Consider the following 19,094-nt stretch of genomic DNA (forward strand, 5'->3'; position numbering starts at 1 on the left):
AACCCTCGAGCCTTTTTTGTCCCATGCAGTTCTCATTCATTGAACTTGGTGGTCAGTGATGCAGCATCAGCTTCTAGTGAGGCTGCTGAATTTTTTAATGTAATTCAAAGCATCTGTATCTGTCTTTTTCTCTGCTTCAACTCATCGATGGCAAATTTTGAAGCAACATCTGGGAACATCCTCTCTGACACTGAGAGCCACACAATGGGAAAGTCGAGCGGAGGCGATAAAGCCTATCAAACACCAAATTGGGAAGATAGATGATGCCATAGTTGCCATTATGGAGGATAATGCTATGACAGGAACTGTTCATGGGAGAACAGTGGCAGAGGGAAATGGAATCACCAGAAACATACATAACTTCAAATATCTGTGTGGCTTAGTGTTGTGGCATGACATATGGTTTGAAATAAATGTTGTAAGCAAGAGACTCCGAGGTGTTGACCTTGATATATCTGGAGCAATGGAACAACTGGACAAAGCAAAGTCATACCTACAGTCTTACCAGTCAGATGAGGGATTTTGAAACGTTCTGAAGAGTGCACAGAAGTTGGCAGAGGAACTTCTCACTGAAGCTACTTTCCCACCCATTCAAGAATACAAGAGTCACCGAAGAAGACGACATTTTGATTACGAGGCATGGGATAATCCCATAAGAGACCCCAAACAACAATTCAAAGTTGAATTATTTAACCAGGTGCTAGATTGTGCAATACAGTCAGTTGAATAATGTTTCATGCAGCTCAAGGAACACAGCAGTATATTTGAGATGTTGTATGATATTCTAAAACTGCTCACTATACCTGAAGAAGACCTACACCAGCAATGCAGGGCACTAGAGACAGTGTTGACACACGATGACATGCGTAATATTGTTGCAAGTGATTTAGGTGATGAACTGAAAGCCCTTTCAAGATACATTTCAGCAGGATCAACTCCAAAGGCTGTTCTGGAACATATGTGCAGAAATAAGAGGACCACCCTCTTTCTAAATGCTTTTGTTGCTCTGCACGTACTTCTTACACTTCCTGTAACAGTTGCCAGTGGAGAACGCAGCATCTCCAAGCTGAAGTTAAATAAAACATATCTACGCTCCACAATGACACAGGAGAGGCTGGTCAGCCTTGCAACTATCTCAATAGAGCATGAGCTGGCCCAGACTGTGGACCTTCAGTAGGAAGCAGTTCAAATCTTTGCAACTAAGAAGGCTCGGAAATCACCACTTTGATTATTCAAACAGATAAAAATGCCAGTGTTTACTATGCAGACAAGAAAAGTTACATTTGCTGTTCAGGCATTTGAAAGATAAGTGTTACTTAAAATTTTTGAACAAGGCATTTTAAGTTGTTAGTTCTCCTTTCTTGGGGTAGGTAGCAGAGCAGTACCATGAGAGTAGAAGAGGAAGAACGCAGAATTGAGACCTTTCAAAGGTTTGGCCTAAGCGAGGGGGCATGGGGGTGTCATTTGAGCTCCCCGCCTCAGGTTGTGGATCGGCCTTGCTGAGAAGGTGCCATCAGAACATGGCTCCAAAGATCAGGAGTGTCCATGTCACTAGAAGTCCTCAGAGTAGAAGCTAAAAAAGCCACCAAAACCACTCCCCTCACTCTCTTCTCAAGTAAGGGTGCCAAAATCTGTCCTAAAGAGACAGAGGAAATCCCCACAGCTTCTATAATACCAAAATCCTTAGCCAAGAGAAAGGGCCACCTCTCCCAGTTCAGTATTGCGACAGTTGTCATCAGCCAAAGTGCTTAAAATCCTCTTGGTATACAGCAAAAATGCTGCTGGCAGGTCAATTTTAACAAAAGCCCCTTGAGTTTGGAACTCACTCCCCTCACTCCTAATTGCCTTCAGAGCCCATTTGTTTCTCCAAGACTTTGGGGAAGGTTGTGGTAGCAGTGGGGTTTATCATTAGAGTGCTGCTGGCTGCTCTCAAGAGGTGAGGCTCACTGGGTGCTCCTGATACAAGTTATGGTGCTTTACAGTCATGGCAGAGTGCTCAGAGCTTTTTGAGACAGAAATCTTTCATGTATTTTTTATATATTGAAGAAATAAACTCCGCTATAATTGCAGAGGTAAGTGGCCCAACTGGCATCCACTAGTAATACAGGCCCGAAGTCCACCCAACTCCATCTTCATCACAAGCCAAATTCAGTCCTAGTCTAAATAGGCCCAACACCATACTACTTTAATATGACCCACTGTGTAAACTCAGCCCTCCCACTTTAGCCTTTCCTTCCCACTCCTGAGTTTATTAGGATGACATGGGAGATTGCGGACTTCCTTTCCACCCTCACTTGTAATCTCATTTGGCTAAAGAAATTCACAGAGTTTAGAAATAAGAAGTTAATTGGCTTTATTTAACAGATCATTACGATCACTGCTTCACTATTTCAAAATTCCCTTTGAACATCTTATAGTGTATTATGATATTTTTAATCACTATCTTCCCCTTTAAAAAAGGAAAATACACACATGTTAGGGGAAAAAAAATGGTAGTGACAGACTCTCTGGAATAGTCCCCAGCAGATACAAATACAAAAAGTAGAACATCTTGAAATAAAATTCTTTCACATTGGACAAAACCACTCTTCAGAACACTGTACAGTGAACACAGATAAGCAGACTGACATCTAATAGTTACCAGTTCAACCGATGCACAGCAGGAACATCCGAAAGAAAGGCATTCGATATTTAATATCCAAGTTTCAGAACAACCCTGGAGCAATGTATTGCAATTACAAATAAACCACAATTCATTGTGCATTATGGGAAGATATCCCTCTGCCCCCCAGCTCTAGAATTATGCAGCATTGCATGTTTGTGCATGTGTGAAGTCCACTCTTCTCATCACTAAGTTAACTATAAAAAATGAACAGTGATCCAAAAATATTTCTGGCTATGTCTCACTAGCCAAAAGGTGAACTGTTTCTTCATTTGTGCCTGGAGGAGTCTGCAGGCTGGATCTGTTTGAGTGGAGGGGAAGGGAAAAGAAGGAAAGGCAATGTGTGACAGAACTTCTGGATACTTTTTGCATACATAATACTAGCATTATTTAACAACACACAAACAAAAAAGCCAAACAAACAAATACAAGTGTGGTCTGTGCCCCCAGAAGTCTCTTTCCTTACTAAGTTGATTTTGTTTTCTCTTTAATGAAAGCCTTTTAAATCTGGTTGGAAATGGATGTAAAGAATAAAAGTCCCACAGTACCTTCTTCTTCGTGAGGCCTCTAGGATATAGAATATTCCAATAGCTAGTCCCTTTAAAGAAACGGACACCAATTATTACAGTTGTAATATTTGTGTTATATTTTACAGTTGCAGTCTGCAATAAAAGCAACAAGCAAGAATACTATCTTTACTTACACTTAGTAACGGCCATCCTCCTTGTATGGCGGCAGCCCATTCAAACCCCAGCCTCTCATTTAGGAATCCACCTAATGTTGGTCCTACAAAACCTCTAAAAATATCAAAGAGAAGTATGGGTACCTCAAAGAGAAGAGATTACAACATCCACAGCTAAAAGAGATTCTTTATCACAATACATTGAGACAAGAGGTTTCAGATCTATAACTTATGTACAGATAGCACATCAGCTGGCAGACATCTAATGAGTAGTCCCATGCAAGAGTGGTTTGACATAAGGACTGTCAGTGTAGTCCATGCACCAAACTGAGGTTTTGTGAAGTGATGGGGGAAAAAGCTATGCAGAATATAAAACTAACCTATGTTTTCAGACTTGTGTCCTATTGACTCCTGTGTCCATGCAGAGTCCCACTGATTTAAATGGGACCATGCCCAGGTCTGTGCTAGAATTCAATGCAGGAGTGGGGCCTTGTGTTCAAAGTTAGACTACTTATGCAGGGGCCTGGTATTCTGAGGTGCTGAGAACCTTGCAAGGTCCATTGATTTCCATGTGAATAGTGCGTGTTCAGCTTTTTTGAAAGCATAGTACAGTATCATTCTCACGCAGTATCACAACATTATTGTTTACAATTAACTTCACTTCTTGTAAAAAGCTAGTTCAGTTTACACAACCTAAAGACATATTTAGCAACAGGGGAGGACTGGTACAGGTGTCCTTGCACTGTACACATCTTTACTACATCCACCAGGCTGCTGTTATATACCCAGCATTGCTCTCAACTCTAAGCAGGACATCCAGCATTTCAGTCACTCAGCAGAGAGCATCCACTCTTGTTCCGTTAAATCCCATCAGTTGCTGATGATAAATCAGGGCAGACTAACACCCTGGAAAATGCTGTCCAAAGCTATGGTTTGTGCTGCTGTTGCCTGTGTGCTGCTAGCAACACAAGCAGGGCGGGCAGAGCACTGGCTGTGGCATACCTCACGTCTTCCTCTGCTTCCACTCACTTGGTGGCAGCAACTGGGTGAGAAACTCTGGGACCCCTCCTCTCTATCCAAATACATACAGGGCTGGATTCAGGGGCAGGTGACCCAGGCAACTTGGACTTGGGACACTGGGCTCAGGGTGCTGTTTTTCTCATTAAATGACAAAAAGGGAAAATAGAATGTTTGAAGTAAAATGTTTCAGGTATTCCACAAGTGGATTCATTTTTCACTAACCTCCTAGAATGTTCTGGACCTTTCTAGAATCTTGTGGAACCTTCCAGACTTTGAGAACTACATTTTCCTTGAACCTCCTAGAATGTTGTCAGCCATGCCCTCCTGGGTATGTAAGGAGCGGGGTGTCAGTCAGTGACATATAAAAACCAAGTGAAGTGAGAGCTCAGCTGCAATATTGTGAACCTTGTTTTATTGTGTGATTGTGAAAGTGTACTTGTGTTTTAAGACTTGAAGAGCAACTAATAAAGGACATATTTAATGAGACACCAGAGATATCTACTGAACCCCTATCTAAGCAACAATATAAAAGAAATATTGTTACTTCTTTTGCTATGCTTAACACGTAATGTTTGATGACTTTCTAAGACTGCGGAACATAGGCTTTTGCTCTCCCCAATATGGTCTGTTTTCCCCCATAGAAAATAAAAGATACCCCCAAAAGATGTCTTCAGGAGCTCAGTATAGGAAGTGAAAAGCTCAGTTGCAATCTAGATTGCAGCAAGGGGTAAATTTAATGGGAAAATATCTGAAACAGAATAATATAGGCTGGGCTTTAGGTAGTAGCAATTGTCCCAGTGCAAAGAAATTGAGGAGCAAAACGTAAATGATTGAAGTCCTATTACTAAGGAATTAATAGATTTACCTGAAGATAGGGAATGGAAATGTGAGGAAAGCGATGGAGAATCGCCCAGTTTTCCTGGAGGCATAAAAGGACAGCAATGATAAAGAATGTGGCTCACGTGAAAAGGAGCCTAACGTGAAAGAAAAAAAAACTGTTTTACATGAAAACGAGAGAAATTATAAAGAAGAATCAGCCTGGCACGATGACAGAAACAGCAGTGAGAAAAACTGCACACCGCAAAGTGATACCTCAGATCCTGCTTTATGGCCAGCAAACCTAAAAACTCTGCCAATATTGATTGAACAATTTTGAATGGGCCGGGCAAAATTGAAGATATGATGTTTCCAGTAAATGAGCAGAAATGACACATTTCAAAGTCACGCTGCAAAAGAGTGCTCGAGAATGGAGAGAAACTGAATTGACATGGGCTAGTTTACTCAAAATCAACTGACAAATTGTTCTGTTATTGTTGCAAAATATTTGACAAAACCAAATCATTGCTTGTGCTTTCCAGGTACGATTACCAGCATAATTTAGCTGATACTCTGAAGCAACATAAAAAATTATCCAGACATTTTACAGCCTACTCCAAATGGATGGAGGTTAAGTCCAGGCTCAAGCTGAATAAATGCAGACACACAGAAAACGAGCGCATTATTAAATGTACTAACCCAGCATTGGAGGAATGTGCACAAGCGTCTGATCTCAAAATTACTTGCAAAGAATAATTTGGCTTTCTGGGGCTTGGCAGATATGTTCAACAACTTAATGGTAATTTCCTCCATTTGGTAGAGCTCTTTGGGAAATACAACATCATGAGTGAGCACCTACATCATCAAGTAGTTCATAAAGAAGCTATGGACCATTACTGTAGCAAAACAATTCAAAATGAATGGATTGACCTTATGGAAAGGAAGGGACTTAACATATTGATGTGGCTTGACAAACTGAAGTACTATGCCGTAATAATGGACTGCAGTCCTGACATTAGTAACAATGAAAAGATGTCATTTACAGTAAGATTTGTTGATAAGGAAGGCTGTATCCAAGTAAAGAAACACTATCTGTTTCCAGTCTCTGGATGACTCTACTGGAAAAAGCTTAACAGAAATGTTTATGAATGTTTTGAATGAGAATAAAATAAAGTTTCAGGATTGCCGCAGCCAAGGCTACGACAACAGCGTGAACACGAAGGGAAGAAACAGTGGCATCCAGGCAAGGATCCTGGCACTAAATCCAAAAGCTTTCTTCATGCCTTGTGGTTGCCATTCCCTCAACCTAATTGTGTCAAAGGCAGCAGCATCTTCTTTAGAATCAGTATCTCTCTTCAGAGTATTGCAAAGGATATACATCCTGTTTTCAGCCTCAGCTATCAGGTGGAAGATCCTCATGGATAACGTGACAAATCTGACCATGGAGCTGCTAAATGACACTCACTGGGAGAGCTGTATCAACAACAGAAGGCCAGTGAGCTACCAAGTGACTGAGGTTTAGGACGCCCTGATAGAACAGGTGCAGTCAAGTAAAGCCGAGGCCAGAATCCGACCCGAGGTGCAAAGCCTGGCAAATCAGATCACGGACTTCAAATTTCTGATCTCAGTTGTGGTTTGGCACAATATCCTGTTCCAAGTAAATGTTGTAAGCAAGGCACTACAAACTTAGTCTATGGACATCGCAACCGCTGCTACTTCGACAAGGAGCTGCCTTGATTTCCTTGTGGCCTACAGAGATAATGCATTTGAAGGTTCCATCACTGCTGCCAAAGAAATGGCAGAAAACTTAGGAGTTCAGCCTGTCTTCAAGGAAACTTGTATTCATTGGAAGGAGAGAGAGTTTGGTTATGAGGGGAGAGATGGGGTGATGGGAAGCTCGGAAGAAAAATTCAGGAGGGAGTTTTTTTGCTCACTCATTGATGCTGCTCAAGTATCCATTGAAGAAAGGTTTGGACAAATGAAGTACCATGAAAAGACCTGGGGTTTTTTGTATGCCCTTAGTAAGCTACCAGTAGACAGAACAACACTCGAACAATTATACAGATCTTCACTGGATGTAGACACATGGGGTATGTTCGGATGTCAATGATAAAGACCTCCATGTCGAATTGGACAACATCCATCACATTTTGCAACATGGGGAGCACTCTTCACTCCAAGTTCTCCAATTCATTCATAATGCAAAGCTGAAGGACACATAATGTGTGGATAGCTTTGAGGATTCTGCTCACAGTGCCGATCACAGTCACGAGTGGTAAGCATAGCTTTTTGAAGCTCAGGCTCATTAAAATGTATATCTGATCAACGATGGCTAAGGCTGCGATTCTGCCATGGAGATAGCGGAAGTCACGGATTCTGTGACCTTCCGTGACCTCAGTGACTTTTGCAGCTGCAGTGGCCAGTGAGGCTGATCCCGGGGCCAGCTGCTCGGGCACCCCACAGCCAGCCACACTGGCCCTGGGGAGCCCCCACAGCAGCTGTGTCCTGGGGGCTCAGGAACTGCTAACTTTTAGTCGGGGGTATATATATAGTAAAAGTCATGGACAGGTCACAGGCCATGAATTTTTGTTTATTGCCTGTGACCTGTCCATGACTTTTACTAAAAATACCCATGACTAAATCTTAGCCTTAATGATGGTCAATGAGAGACTGACATCGCTTGCTATTTCATTGCTTGAAAACGCCATTGGCCAGTCTTTGGATCTCTGACACTGTGCTTCAACTCACGAGGGCAGAGGTGAGAAAAGTGACCTTCTGAACTAAAGGACTATGGCAGGGGTAGGCAACCTATGGCAAGCTGATTTTCAGTAGCACTCACACTGCCCAGGTCCTGGTCACTGGTCTAGGGGGCTCTGCATTTTAGTTTAATTTTAAATGAAGCTTCTTAAGCATTTTAAAAACCGTATTTACTTTACATACAATAGTTTAGTTATATATGACAGACTTATAGAAAGAGACCTTCTAAAAATGTTAAAATGTATTACTGGCACACGAAACCTTAAATTAGAGGTGAATAAATGAAGACTCGGCACATCACTTCTGAAAGGTTGCCGACCCCTGGACTAGAGTTAACATTCTAAGGCTGTCTCCTACTGTAACACTATTTAATACGGCTCCACCCAGAGTTGGTGCACAGTTCAATTTTGTGATGTTCATATACTTCAGTTATTCTTAAAATTAAAAAGTTTCTATAAGCTTAGAGGAAAACATTTTTTATATATGGCATGAATAAATGCAGATTTACACATCCTAGCATGCAAGTCTTATATGACAGGGATAAATCATGCATGCAAATCGTGCATCAAAGTCATGAAATGGTCTACAAATGCAAAATTTTTATATATATAAATTTTCAAAAGTTTAACAAATGAGGGGAGGAGCACCAAAGGCACTCCTTGCCTGGGGCGCCATTTGGTCTAGAGCCAGCCCTGAACACAAACACACACACACACACACACCCCCTCAAAATGCCAAATTAGCCACACATCAAACTGTCCAGACAATGAAGGGGAAAAGGTGGCAATTGGCAGGAGAGCGGAGGGGGAGACAGAGGGAGTAGTGATGGGAACATCACTATATCCTTCATCTCAGGCACAAGCGTCCCTCCCTGTACTATTGGGAGGTTCATGGTCACAGTCTTTAAACTAGCACACACCAAGAGTTTTGATAGCCAAGAAGTAACCACACACAGGGGAAGTGCAGGCTCACCCAGCCTTAGTCACCAACAATTATTTCTTGATGTGAAAGACACCATCATCTAAAGGAAGATTAGTTCAGACTCCGTCCTGTTATCCCTTTCCTGCACATTTTGAGTCACTGCAGAACATGCCCACCTGTCAGCAATTAAGTAATGAGCCTTTGGTCCAAGGTTAACACAATGACAGGAATAAAAGTTAAGTGATTTTTCTTTATCAATTTGTCACTGGGAGACTGGCCCCTTTAAGAGGGAGCAGGGTCCAGCGCACCTGTGACTGACTACCTGTTGCCCAAATAGGCTTAAGAAGAGGTATCCGGGAAACAGGAGACATGGAAGGGCTACCCATGGATCTCTCTCTCTCAACACAGGGAAAGAAGGGAAAAAATTACACAGGCAGCAGCTGAAACGGTCCCTGAAGGAAGCTACTGGGAGCCTGGAAGCACATACTTTGGCAAACCAGTAAAGTGCCTGAAACCACTATGGCTTATTGCTAAAAGCAGCCAAGTCAGCGGGCTGTAAATTAGCCAAGTCAGCAGGTTTAGCTTAACAAAGGCGGGGGGGTTGGGTGCCACAGAGAGGACAGCTTGACCCACATCCTTCCTGATAAGAATTGTGTTGAAGTTGCTGATACATGCGTTTTAGAGGAGCAGGATGTGCCCCAGGAATGTCTACTGGGGCCTCAATGCTGCAAACTCTGGAAAAACCCACACCTGGTTAATTGATAATCAGAAGGAACCTCTCGCTTGACCATTGAAACTGCTTGCTTAACAAGTTTGCTTTAAGGGACATGTCATTCTATTACTAAATGTATAAATAAGGGGAAAAAGTTTGAGGTAGGGGGACTCTTCAGGCCTGGACTCTCCCTCTGGATGCATCTTGTGTTTCCCACCGGCAGTGTCTGCCGCTGTGCCACTCGAGAGCCACACTCAGCTTTGGTAATTATCAAGGGTTGGGGGTGTTTTACTAACCTGTTGCGGACGTGTGTATAAGTTCTTGAGACTAAGTAAAGTTTAGCTTGAAGTGAAAGCACTCTTGTGTTGTCCTGTTTGTGCCAGCCATCTATCGGTCGGACGGCCGTGTCTCCCCTGATTTATTTCCTGACACCACCTCTCACAGAATAAAAGTTACCAAGAGCTTTGAGTTGGAAGAATCCCGGGTAACACCCCCAAGAAAGAGGGCTATGCAACCCCTGAACCTGAGGGGACAGAGACTGCAAGCCAAGGCGGCTTTATTTTGAATCTGGGCAGAAGAGACTTTATTTCAAAAAAGTCTTTGGACTTCATGAAGTAGAACCCAAGCAGGGAAATTTCATGTTATACCTTTGGACTGTGTGGCATTCTTAAGGGGTCCTGAGAGCACAGAATATTGAGGTAGGACATTGAAGAGCCATACTTAGCCAGCAGGGTTTGCCCTGTAGCACCTCCAGCTCTTTTACACACTTAAGCAGCCCAGCAACATTATAGTAACACAGAGCAACCAAAAACACCAGAAGTTTATAGAGCATGACTGTGTACCTACCCAAGGGACCACACTGCACCACAGAGCCCAGACACCAGTCCCAAAGCACTTAGCCCCTGCTCGAATCCATTCTCACTGGAGAAAGACAGACAGGTTATTTCCACTAAGTACACTACTTTCCTTTTAAAGTGCTCCATTGCTGGGGGAGGTGGGGAATGTCCCCCCCACAGGGAAACATGAACTACATTAACATACACACAAGTGCAGCCACTACAGCACAGAGAAGTTTCTCTGTGCAGAGGATCTACAACCTTTTTCCCCATGTCTTGCCTATTAAGCCATCTAGCACCACCTCCCTAGGAGAAGGAAGATAAGGACAATGTTAAGTGGGATTCCCAGGACTACAGTGTAATCATCTTTGAGAGTGTGATAAGTAGATATTAATATCACACACAGTCAGTCTTGTGATGGGGTATAGGAGAAGGAAAGCTGAGAGAGCTGGGTCTGAAAAAGGGGAAAGCCCTTGGTTCCAAGGAGAAATACACATTGGCTAAACATGGAACCAAGAGGACCTCAGCCCACTATGGCCAAGCAGCATGAGAGATGGGAAACTGTATTTTAAGTAATCCTGACTCCTGCGGATAGAATTGTTGCTGTGGGGTCTCCCAGAGAGACAATGGTATTTGCTGAATATTAACCCTTCCAATGACCCTTAATAGATACATACATTAGTCTTATGGCTTGCTATGCAAACCACCAAAACCAGCTGGACCCCATGTCTCTATTGAGATCATCACACCCCCTTACCAATAGATAAAATTCAGAAGTGCTTAAGTGATATAGAAGCCCAGCTCATTTTTTTTTTAAAAGCCAGAAAGACACTTGACAAGAGCCTAAGTCACTTTTTCAAAAGATTCACCCAACATCTCAGGCTCAGATCAATTAATTAATTACTTCCCCCCTCCCTCCCTCTCAGAGAATGAAAGGGTGGCTGGAAATTGTTTGCAGAGCTTCCCATTATTAGTAATATAAACAGATAGAATTACTTACTAAGCACAACTGAGCATCTCAGGGAACAGTGGGATACTAGTCAACGCAAAGGAAAAGCCACATAAAACCAGCACTAGGACAAACATCCAGAGTTTGCTGCAAAATAAGCATTTAAAGAAGTTTTACGCCATTCCTTTCAAATTAAACTTTACTTTCATTAGTTAGGACTGTTACACCAGTTCTCCATGATTCAGAGATTAGTTTTCCCTTCAAAACATCGTTAGCTGTAATATTAGTTTTAAATCATCCAGTAAATAGCCCTGCATGTTTTGACAGAAGAGATTTCTTAAGAGTGCAGCTCCAATTTGAAAAATGGACTTTGTGAAAAACAACAAAATTCTGTGATTCCATTTTTGTTGCGTCAATGATTTCCTTATGCAGGGAGCTCAGTTTATAAAGAGAGAATGGTTTTACCAACTGCTGACCCTGAAAATTCATCCTGGGATTCTTAAATCCAAGATATGATCTTTGTTTGTTTCACAACACTAAAGATTCTGCAGTCCACAGTTACATCAGTGTAGAGATAGAGGATGGGGGGGGGGGGAACCCCTACAAGCTACTTCCTGAAGTTTCTCCTCCACTCACCCCTCCTCCCCAAATGTTTGAAATTGGTTATGTTCTCCTTCAAAAGTTAGAAAAAAAACAACCAGCTCTACACCTTTGCAACCCTGGCCATCAGTGTCATTTCACAGATGTAATAGATCATTGGAAGATAATAGGGGTAGCACAGGTGGCTTTACAAATGGAACACAGACGCTCTTTGCTTTTTTTTTTTTTTTTGGGGGGGGCGGGGGAGAATGATTTTCCATTGAGCGGCATTTCAATGTCATGAATATTCAAGGAGAGACAGGCACTGTAGTTTTTTATTTCAGTGTAGTTAGTTGAGGTAAACATCAAATGCAGGCTATAGCATTTACCTCATCTAGCTACACGGAGGTTAAACAAATCAATCAAAACACAGTACCTGTCTCCCATTAGATATAACATCAAGATGGCTCTCTCAGTGGGAACTCTCCCTCCCGCCCTGTGAAGACATAGCTGTAGTTGCTTATGCATCCCAAGCACTAACCAAATAAATCACTTTGCTCTCCCACAGCCATGTTGGTCCTGGAGGACTTACCAGTAATAACAAAACTAAACTTTATTATTCTCCACCCCACACACAGACTAAAGTGAGCAGATACAACTCTGAAGAGGCAAAGGATGCAGGTCAATACAGAGTTATTTTTTCTAGTCATTTTCTAGTCATTTTTTAATTATAACCGTACGTAAGTATTCTGAAGCTCCCATTTGTATTCTGCTGCTTGAGCAAGGAAAACAGTATCTCTTTCCAAAAGCTCAGTAGATAAAATCCTCTTGTATTGAATGGCTACATAAAGTGGTCATAATTAGACAGAATGCCAATTAATGGGGAAAGATCACTTGATAGGATTAGAGATAAAAGGCGGTAAACTGTACCTTTCAATGTGCAAGATGGGAGCAGGTCCTAACAGGAAAAAGGACAGTGCTGCCAGTAAGCCCCCAAAGACCAACCACCATTTCCTTAGGTGCTGAGAAAGAGAAATCAAAGGTCTAAAGAAATCCAAACTCAACCAAACTCTTATCTGCTAAACTAGCACATACGCAAAAATAATTTGCGTAAGGTGCTTCTGGCCCACCAGGGAAAGGAAGATACTTGGACTCATTCAGATGCATTTCCCTTCCTTCAGAAGCAGTTCAAACCTCTTGTGGGTGAAAGCAGGGAGTGGGATTTAGAACAATAATTTTCTAGAGAAAGTTAATATTTTCTCCCCATCACAACAGCGTACGAGTCCTTACACTTAACATTTGCCACTCAGCATTAGTTATGGCAGCACAGTATCTCCTATTCCCAGTGTAAGAAGATGCTGCAGATATGACAGGTATTAGAGGCAAATTTGTTTAACTGGATTACCTCAATCCCAAGCTTTTAAAAGTGGCCCCTGGGGAAAACTCCTTTACATTCTGACTGAGGCTCCATAGGTAGATGTATGGGAGAGGCACTGATTAGTGCATTTCCTAACATGCCCTCTCCCTGGCAAGTGTGCCTACTGTGGCAATTACATCAGGAAGCTTGCAGGTGACAAAATCAGGAGGTAAGGGTATTTCAAGTCACTGTGACTCTATTGCAAGCAGACTCTGCTACCAGGGGCCCAAAGCTTGGTTTTCACCAGCAGTATGATTCAGGACCTACTTTTCAACAGTATTTAAAAAAAAAAAAGTTTGCATGTGATGCTAATGTAATATTAATCGCTCCCACTACTGTCAAGCGCTTGCTGCCATACAGAGTTGACCATGCATCTAATTTTGGATGTTCAGTGTCTCTGGTAAATGGCAAAAGACCACAGGAAAAGCAGTGACAGCCAATTATGTAGCAAAAAGTGACACATACTATGTCAAAATAAGTAGACATTTGCACTTGTGATCAGATAAGGCTTAAACAAAGATCTCCAAAGGTAAAAGGTTGTCACCAAAGCCTCCTAGCCCACACATATACAGAGTTCATTTGAAATATATTCCTATAGTGAGCTTTTCATTAAGAGTGTCAAGATATGGCTGGCCAATACATTTGTCCAGAAGGGGGGAAATTTTTTTTTAAATTTCCTTATCGTTTGTTCACCACCCCACACCCTCTCCCTCCCCCCCACCCCAATTCCAGCTCTACCTGGAGTAGTGATTCTTTACATCTAAGAGGCAGATCATCCATTTAGCCCATGTAAAACTCCAGCTGTGTATCAGCTATAATGTACATAGAAACAGTAAAGATAATGAACAAGTGTATTTGTGATCTTAGTGTAGCCTCAGATCCTACAAAGGGATCCACTGACTTGATGAAAACGTGACTCAGTGCAGGTGTAAAGGCCTGGCAGATGGATCCTTTTGCAGAATTGGGGTCTTGGTCTAAGACTTCAGAAATGAGACTTCTCTGCTTTTTTTACTTTGCATATTTAAGCTAGTCACGTACATATGACACTATGCAAGCAACAAGAGATTTTACTCACTGGCATTTTATCACTTAGAAGCCCAAGTAATGGTGAAGACAGGGAGTAGGAGAGTGCCAACGCTAGAAATACTAAACCCACATAACCAGCTGGTAATTTGAACTGTAAAATACAAAGTTTTTTTTAAAAAAAGCACAGAATGATTGAAGTATTCCATAAGAATCACATTTTAAGTTAAGTGGCTGAAGCCAATAATTTTAACTTCCTTATGAAATATATTTTTCAATACTTGCTACTCCAATATCAGCAGTAGTTTTGGGGTTCCCCCTTAACCCCAAATCTATTCAATTCATCAGATTCCATCACTCCACAGACATGTATGGTTCAAGTGTAATCTCAAAAGTAGACAAAGATTTGCCCCCAATCCAGAATGCTGCATTTTAAGAGCTCAGAATCTGGGGTGTTTGAAATCTATATCTCAGAATTCAGTACAAGTGGCTTTGGTATTTACATCTCCTCCAGTTTTTAGTTTTGTTAATAGTAGATTACTACAGCATTTGTACCTTCCTACTAGGAGAATTTATTTTACAGCATGGACTTACCTTTAAGATTTCTCTTTTCACAGTTTAAAAGCTATAATTTGATATTTTTTTGAGTAATAAAAAACCTTCTGTTGTTGTTTGCAGTGTTGTTGCAGCCATGTTGGTTCCAGGATCTTAGAGAGACAAGGTGGGTGAGGCAATATCTTTTAATGAACCAACTTCTGTTGATGAAAGAGACAAGCGTTTGAGCTACACAGAGCTCTTCTCCAGTCTTGGAAGGGCTCTCAAAGTGTCACAGCTAAATACAAAGTATGGAACAGACTGTTTAGCATAAGTAGTTAGCATATAGTCTAAAGGGTCCATTAATGTGAAGTAGCTCAACAACACCCTGCTCATAGGTCAAAAAAGGTGGGGTAGTGGGTTACAGATTGTTGTAATAAACCATAATTCCCATGCCTTTATTAAAACCATGATTTTAGTGTCTAGCAAAGTTATGAATTTAAGAATGTTCTGTCTTTTGAAGGTGCTGTCCAGTTTTCCTTTGAGGAGGAGGACTGAGAAGTCAGATATGAATAGGGTGACCAGATGTCCTGATTTTATAGGGACAGTCCTGATATTTGGGGCTTTGTCCGATTTAGGCACCTATTACCCCCCAGCCCCCGTCCCAATTTTTCACACTTGCTGTCTGGTCACCTTGGATATGAAGTGATTGTTTTGTGAAAAGTGTCCGCCCACTGGTGATATGGTGTTTTTGTCTTTTGTCATTTTTGTTTGTGAGTTCATTTGAGAAAATAAATGACTGTCTGGTTATGAGTTGTTATTGGGGAATATAGTGCACTCGATGAGGTACACCACATGTTGTGACTGATATGCATGTGTAGGACCCATGGATCTTGAAGGCTGCACTGTGGGGGGTATTGATCATTGTAGCCATAGAGATGTGTCTTCAAGTTTTGCTTCTGTTATGGCAGGATCTGGTGCCATTTGGAGTTGGTGGGTTCTGATCTGTGGAGAGCTTACTTCAGATGACCTTGGAGAGATGAGGGGTTGTTTCAAGGCCAAAAAATGGGATTCAGGAAATATTTCTTTCAGGATGAGGTCCTCACAAAGTATGGATTATAATTATTTAATGATACCCCATAGGGGTTCCAGTATGGGGCAACTGGAAACTTAAATCTGTCACAACCTATCTGCCTGGGGTGTCAGGTGATCAGGCTGAGGCCGCAGAATCATTAGGGGAGGAGATGAAGGAGCACACTAAGTGACTAAATTTTAAAGCTTTATTAATAAAATAAAGTAAAATAACAGCAGAGTGCTGGGGGTTCCCCACGTCACTCAGAGGAAGGAAGAAAGTATTAGTGCCCCAAGCCCTAACCCACTTTCATACTCACACACGTACTACCCAAAGCTGGCCAAGCCTGAGTGTAATGTAAGAAGAAGAGGGGGAAGGGTGGACAGGAGTTCTGTCCCGTGTATTGATTGTCCAGGGTCCGCTGTTGATCTCCAACCTGCCCTGGCTCTTGGGAGGATTTTTAAGCCCTTGGTTCTTCTGGGGGCATTCCGTTCAGGGACTTCTGTCCCCCATGCTCTTTGTACCAGTCCAAACCAGCTTTTGCAGCTTCCTCGGCTTTCCCAAAACACTTACTGACTTCAGGGATGTGAGACAGTTATTTTTCACTTGCTGACCTTTGCCATCTCACTCATTTTCGCAGCCCCTGCAATTTTGTTCAGTAGCTCTCCTTTTTCACAGCTGGTCAGGGTTGGAATCTCAGCCCCCTGTCTTTCTTGGCAGGTAGAAGAGAATTTGTTGTATGCAGTGGCCTTGGGCTGGAGTCGTCAACTTATCTTTGGGTTTAGCTGGAACATTGAGTTAACCTGCTCCTTTCTCCTCCCCGCCTCCCCTTTTGGCCTCTCAACTTGCAAAGAAATTTTTCACTCCACATTCATACTTTGCCCTTCCCAAGATCCTTTCCCCTACATATAATAGCATTAGCAATATATAGAACCCTGGTGCCTCCCCAGGGGACCCCCTGGGTGGGGGGGCAGTTCTATTGTGACAAGGTGACAACTAGGGTTGTGCAGAGACTCTTATTTCCATATTGAAGAAGATTCTCTCAGGGTGTTTGGGGGGCCTGTTCCCTGATGCAATCTACGTCTCTGGTGGAATGTCCTTGTCTGGTGAAGGCAGTTTTAAGTGTCATAAGATATGGATCCCAGACTTTCTCCTCAAAGCATATTCTGTGATATCTGAGTGCCTGACTGTAGACAGATTTCTTGGTGTGTTTTGGGTAGTTACTGAATCTGTGAAGTCAAGCGTGGTGATCCGTGGGTTTCTTGTACACAGTTTTCTGTAGGGATCCATTGTTTAAGCTGATTGTGGTGTCCAGGAAGTTGATGCTGGTGAGGGAGTGTTCTAGAGAGAGTTTGGTGGATGGGTGGTGGCTTGTTGAAGTTGTGGTGGAAATCTCTGAGGGAGTTTAGATGAAAATGCTATCCATGGATCTCTGGTACATCATTGGTTTCATGGTGCATTTGTCCAGAAATTCTCTCTCAAGGTGACCCATGAACAGGCTGGCATATTGGGGAGCCATCCTAGTACCCATGGCTGTTCCCATGGTTTGAACAAACTGTTTGTTGTTGAATTTGAAATTGTTATGGGTGAGGATGAAATGGAGAAGTTTGGTGATGTGTTTGGGGTGAATATCTGAGTGTTTATGGTCTTGTAGATATTTGGAGGTAGGCAGTGATGCCTTCATTGTGAGAAATGTTGGTATAGAGGGGGTGACATTCACGGTGGAAAGGATGGTTTTGAGGGAGCTTGTTAACGTTGCAGAGTTTTTGCAGGAAGTTTCTTGTGTCCTGGATGAAGCTGACCTTTTGTGTGGTGAGTGGTTTGAGGATGGTTTGTATGAGTCTGGATATTCCTTCAATAAGAGTGCCATGGCTAGGTATGATTGGTCTGCCTGGGTTCCCTTGTTTGTATACCACAGGAAGCATGTAGAAGATCCCTGGGGTGGTTTTGTGCAGGACGAAGTTGTAGAGTTTCTCTTGGAGTTACTTGAGGAAGGATTTGATCGTATCTTTAAATTCCTGGGTGAATTGTGGTGTGGGGTCTTCTTTGAGTTCATTATAGTAGGCATTGTTGGAAAGTTGTCAGTTAAGCTCATTGATGTGGTCATCATGGTTGAGAATTACGACAATACTCCCTTTGTCTGCAGGTTTGATCATTATCTAGTGGTTGGATTTCAGGGACTGTACAGCTACCCTCTTGGCAGTGGAAAGATTGTGCTGGATATGATGTTTGTTCAGGAAAAAAATAGACTGTGAAATCCTTAAGCAGAAAAAGTGTGGTTTTGTCCAATGTGGGGTGTCCAGTAGTGTTCCCTCTAATTTTTCGCACATATATGTGGAATGAATTTTGTTATGTGCACCATCACCTCCATATTGGTGCACATAACAAAATTAATGTGGCAGGAGGTGGAGCCAAGGGGTTCGGAGTGTGGGAAGGGGCTCAGGCAGAGGGTTGAGGTGCAGGGGAGGAGAGCTCCAGCTAAGGGTGTGGGGATGGTGACAAGGGGCTCAGGGCTTGGGCAGAAGGTTGGGGATGAGGGCTTTGGGGTGCATGCTGCCCCAGGGCTATAGGAAGGAGAGAGAGAGGACCCCCCCCAGTGTTCTCTCTCCGCTGCAGCACCTTGGTTCGGGGCGGGGGGAGAAGAGGTGCCTCTCCCTGCCGTGGCAGCTCCGAGGCTGGGGCCACGGGATAGGTGCCTCTTCCCCATCCACGTCAGGTCTGGGCCGGTCTGGGTTGTGGCCGGGGTGCCTCTCCCACCCGCAGCTGCAACAGGTCCAGGGCGGGGACACCTCTTCCCCTGCCGCAGCAAGTCCAGGGCTGGGACCATGGGATAGGCACCCCTTCCCCATCCACGGCAGGTCCGGGCTGGGGGAGGGGAGAAGGAGGAGGGGCACCTCTCCCCCAGCCGCAGCAGGTCCGGGTTGGGGCTGGACTAGGGGTGGCAGGGAAAGGTGCCTCTCCCCACCCCAGCAGGTCCAGGGATGGGAGAGAAGCATGTTTCCCCGCCGCAGCCCTGAGCACCTGCGTGACACTTAATGGGCTGCTGCACGGCCACATGTTTGAGCAGCTTAGAGGAAACTTAAGTGTCCAGTCAGATGATTCTTTTTTTCTTAT

General features: G+C 43.1%; 1 protein-coding gene across 5 annotated transcripts in view; it reads right to left on the reverse strand.

Annotated features, from left to right (window-relative positions):
- The window catches only part of SLC18B1 (solute carrier family 18 member B1), a 109,881-nt gene that overhangs the window by 67,291 nt on the left and 23,496 nt on the right, over positions 1-19,094 (reverse strand). For 2 of the 5 annotated variants that reach the window (XM_037893496.2, XM_043542928.1), the window contains exons 8-14: positions 14,427-14,528; positions 12,865-12,956; positions 11,407-11,502; positions 10,417-10,491; positions 3,366-3,459; positions 3,211-3,260; positions 2,329-2,963 (exon numbers count right to left, since the gene is read on the reverse strand). In XM_037893496.2, the coding sequence (XP_037749424.1) occupies positions 2,897-2,963; positions 3,211-3,260; positions 3,366-3,459; positions 10,417-10,491; positions 11,407-11,502; positions 12,865-12,956; positions 14,427-14,528 (576 nt within the window). In that variant the 3' untranslated portion in view covers positions 2,329-2,896. Of the gene's footprint in view, positions 1-2,328; positions 2,964-3,210; positions 3,261-3,365; positions 3,460-10,416; positions 10,492-11,406; positions 11,503-12,864; positions 12,957-14,426; positions 14,529-19,094 lie in introns of those variants that run through there. The other 3 variants (XM_043542931.1, XM_043542930.1, XM_043542932.1) reach the window with 2 other exon arrangements.

Source organism: Chelonia mydas, chromosome 3 (genome assembly GCF_015237465.2).
Source record: "Chelonia mydas isolate rCheMyd1 chromosome 3, rCheMyd1.pri.v2, whole genome shotgun sequence".
Lineage (NCBI taxonomy): Eukaryota > Metazoa > Chordata > Testudines > Cheloniidae > Chelonia > Chelonia mydas.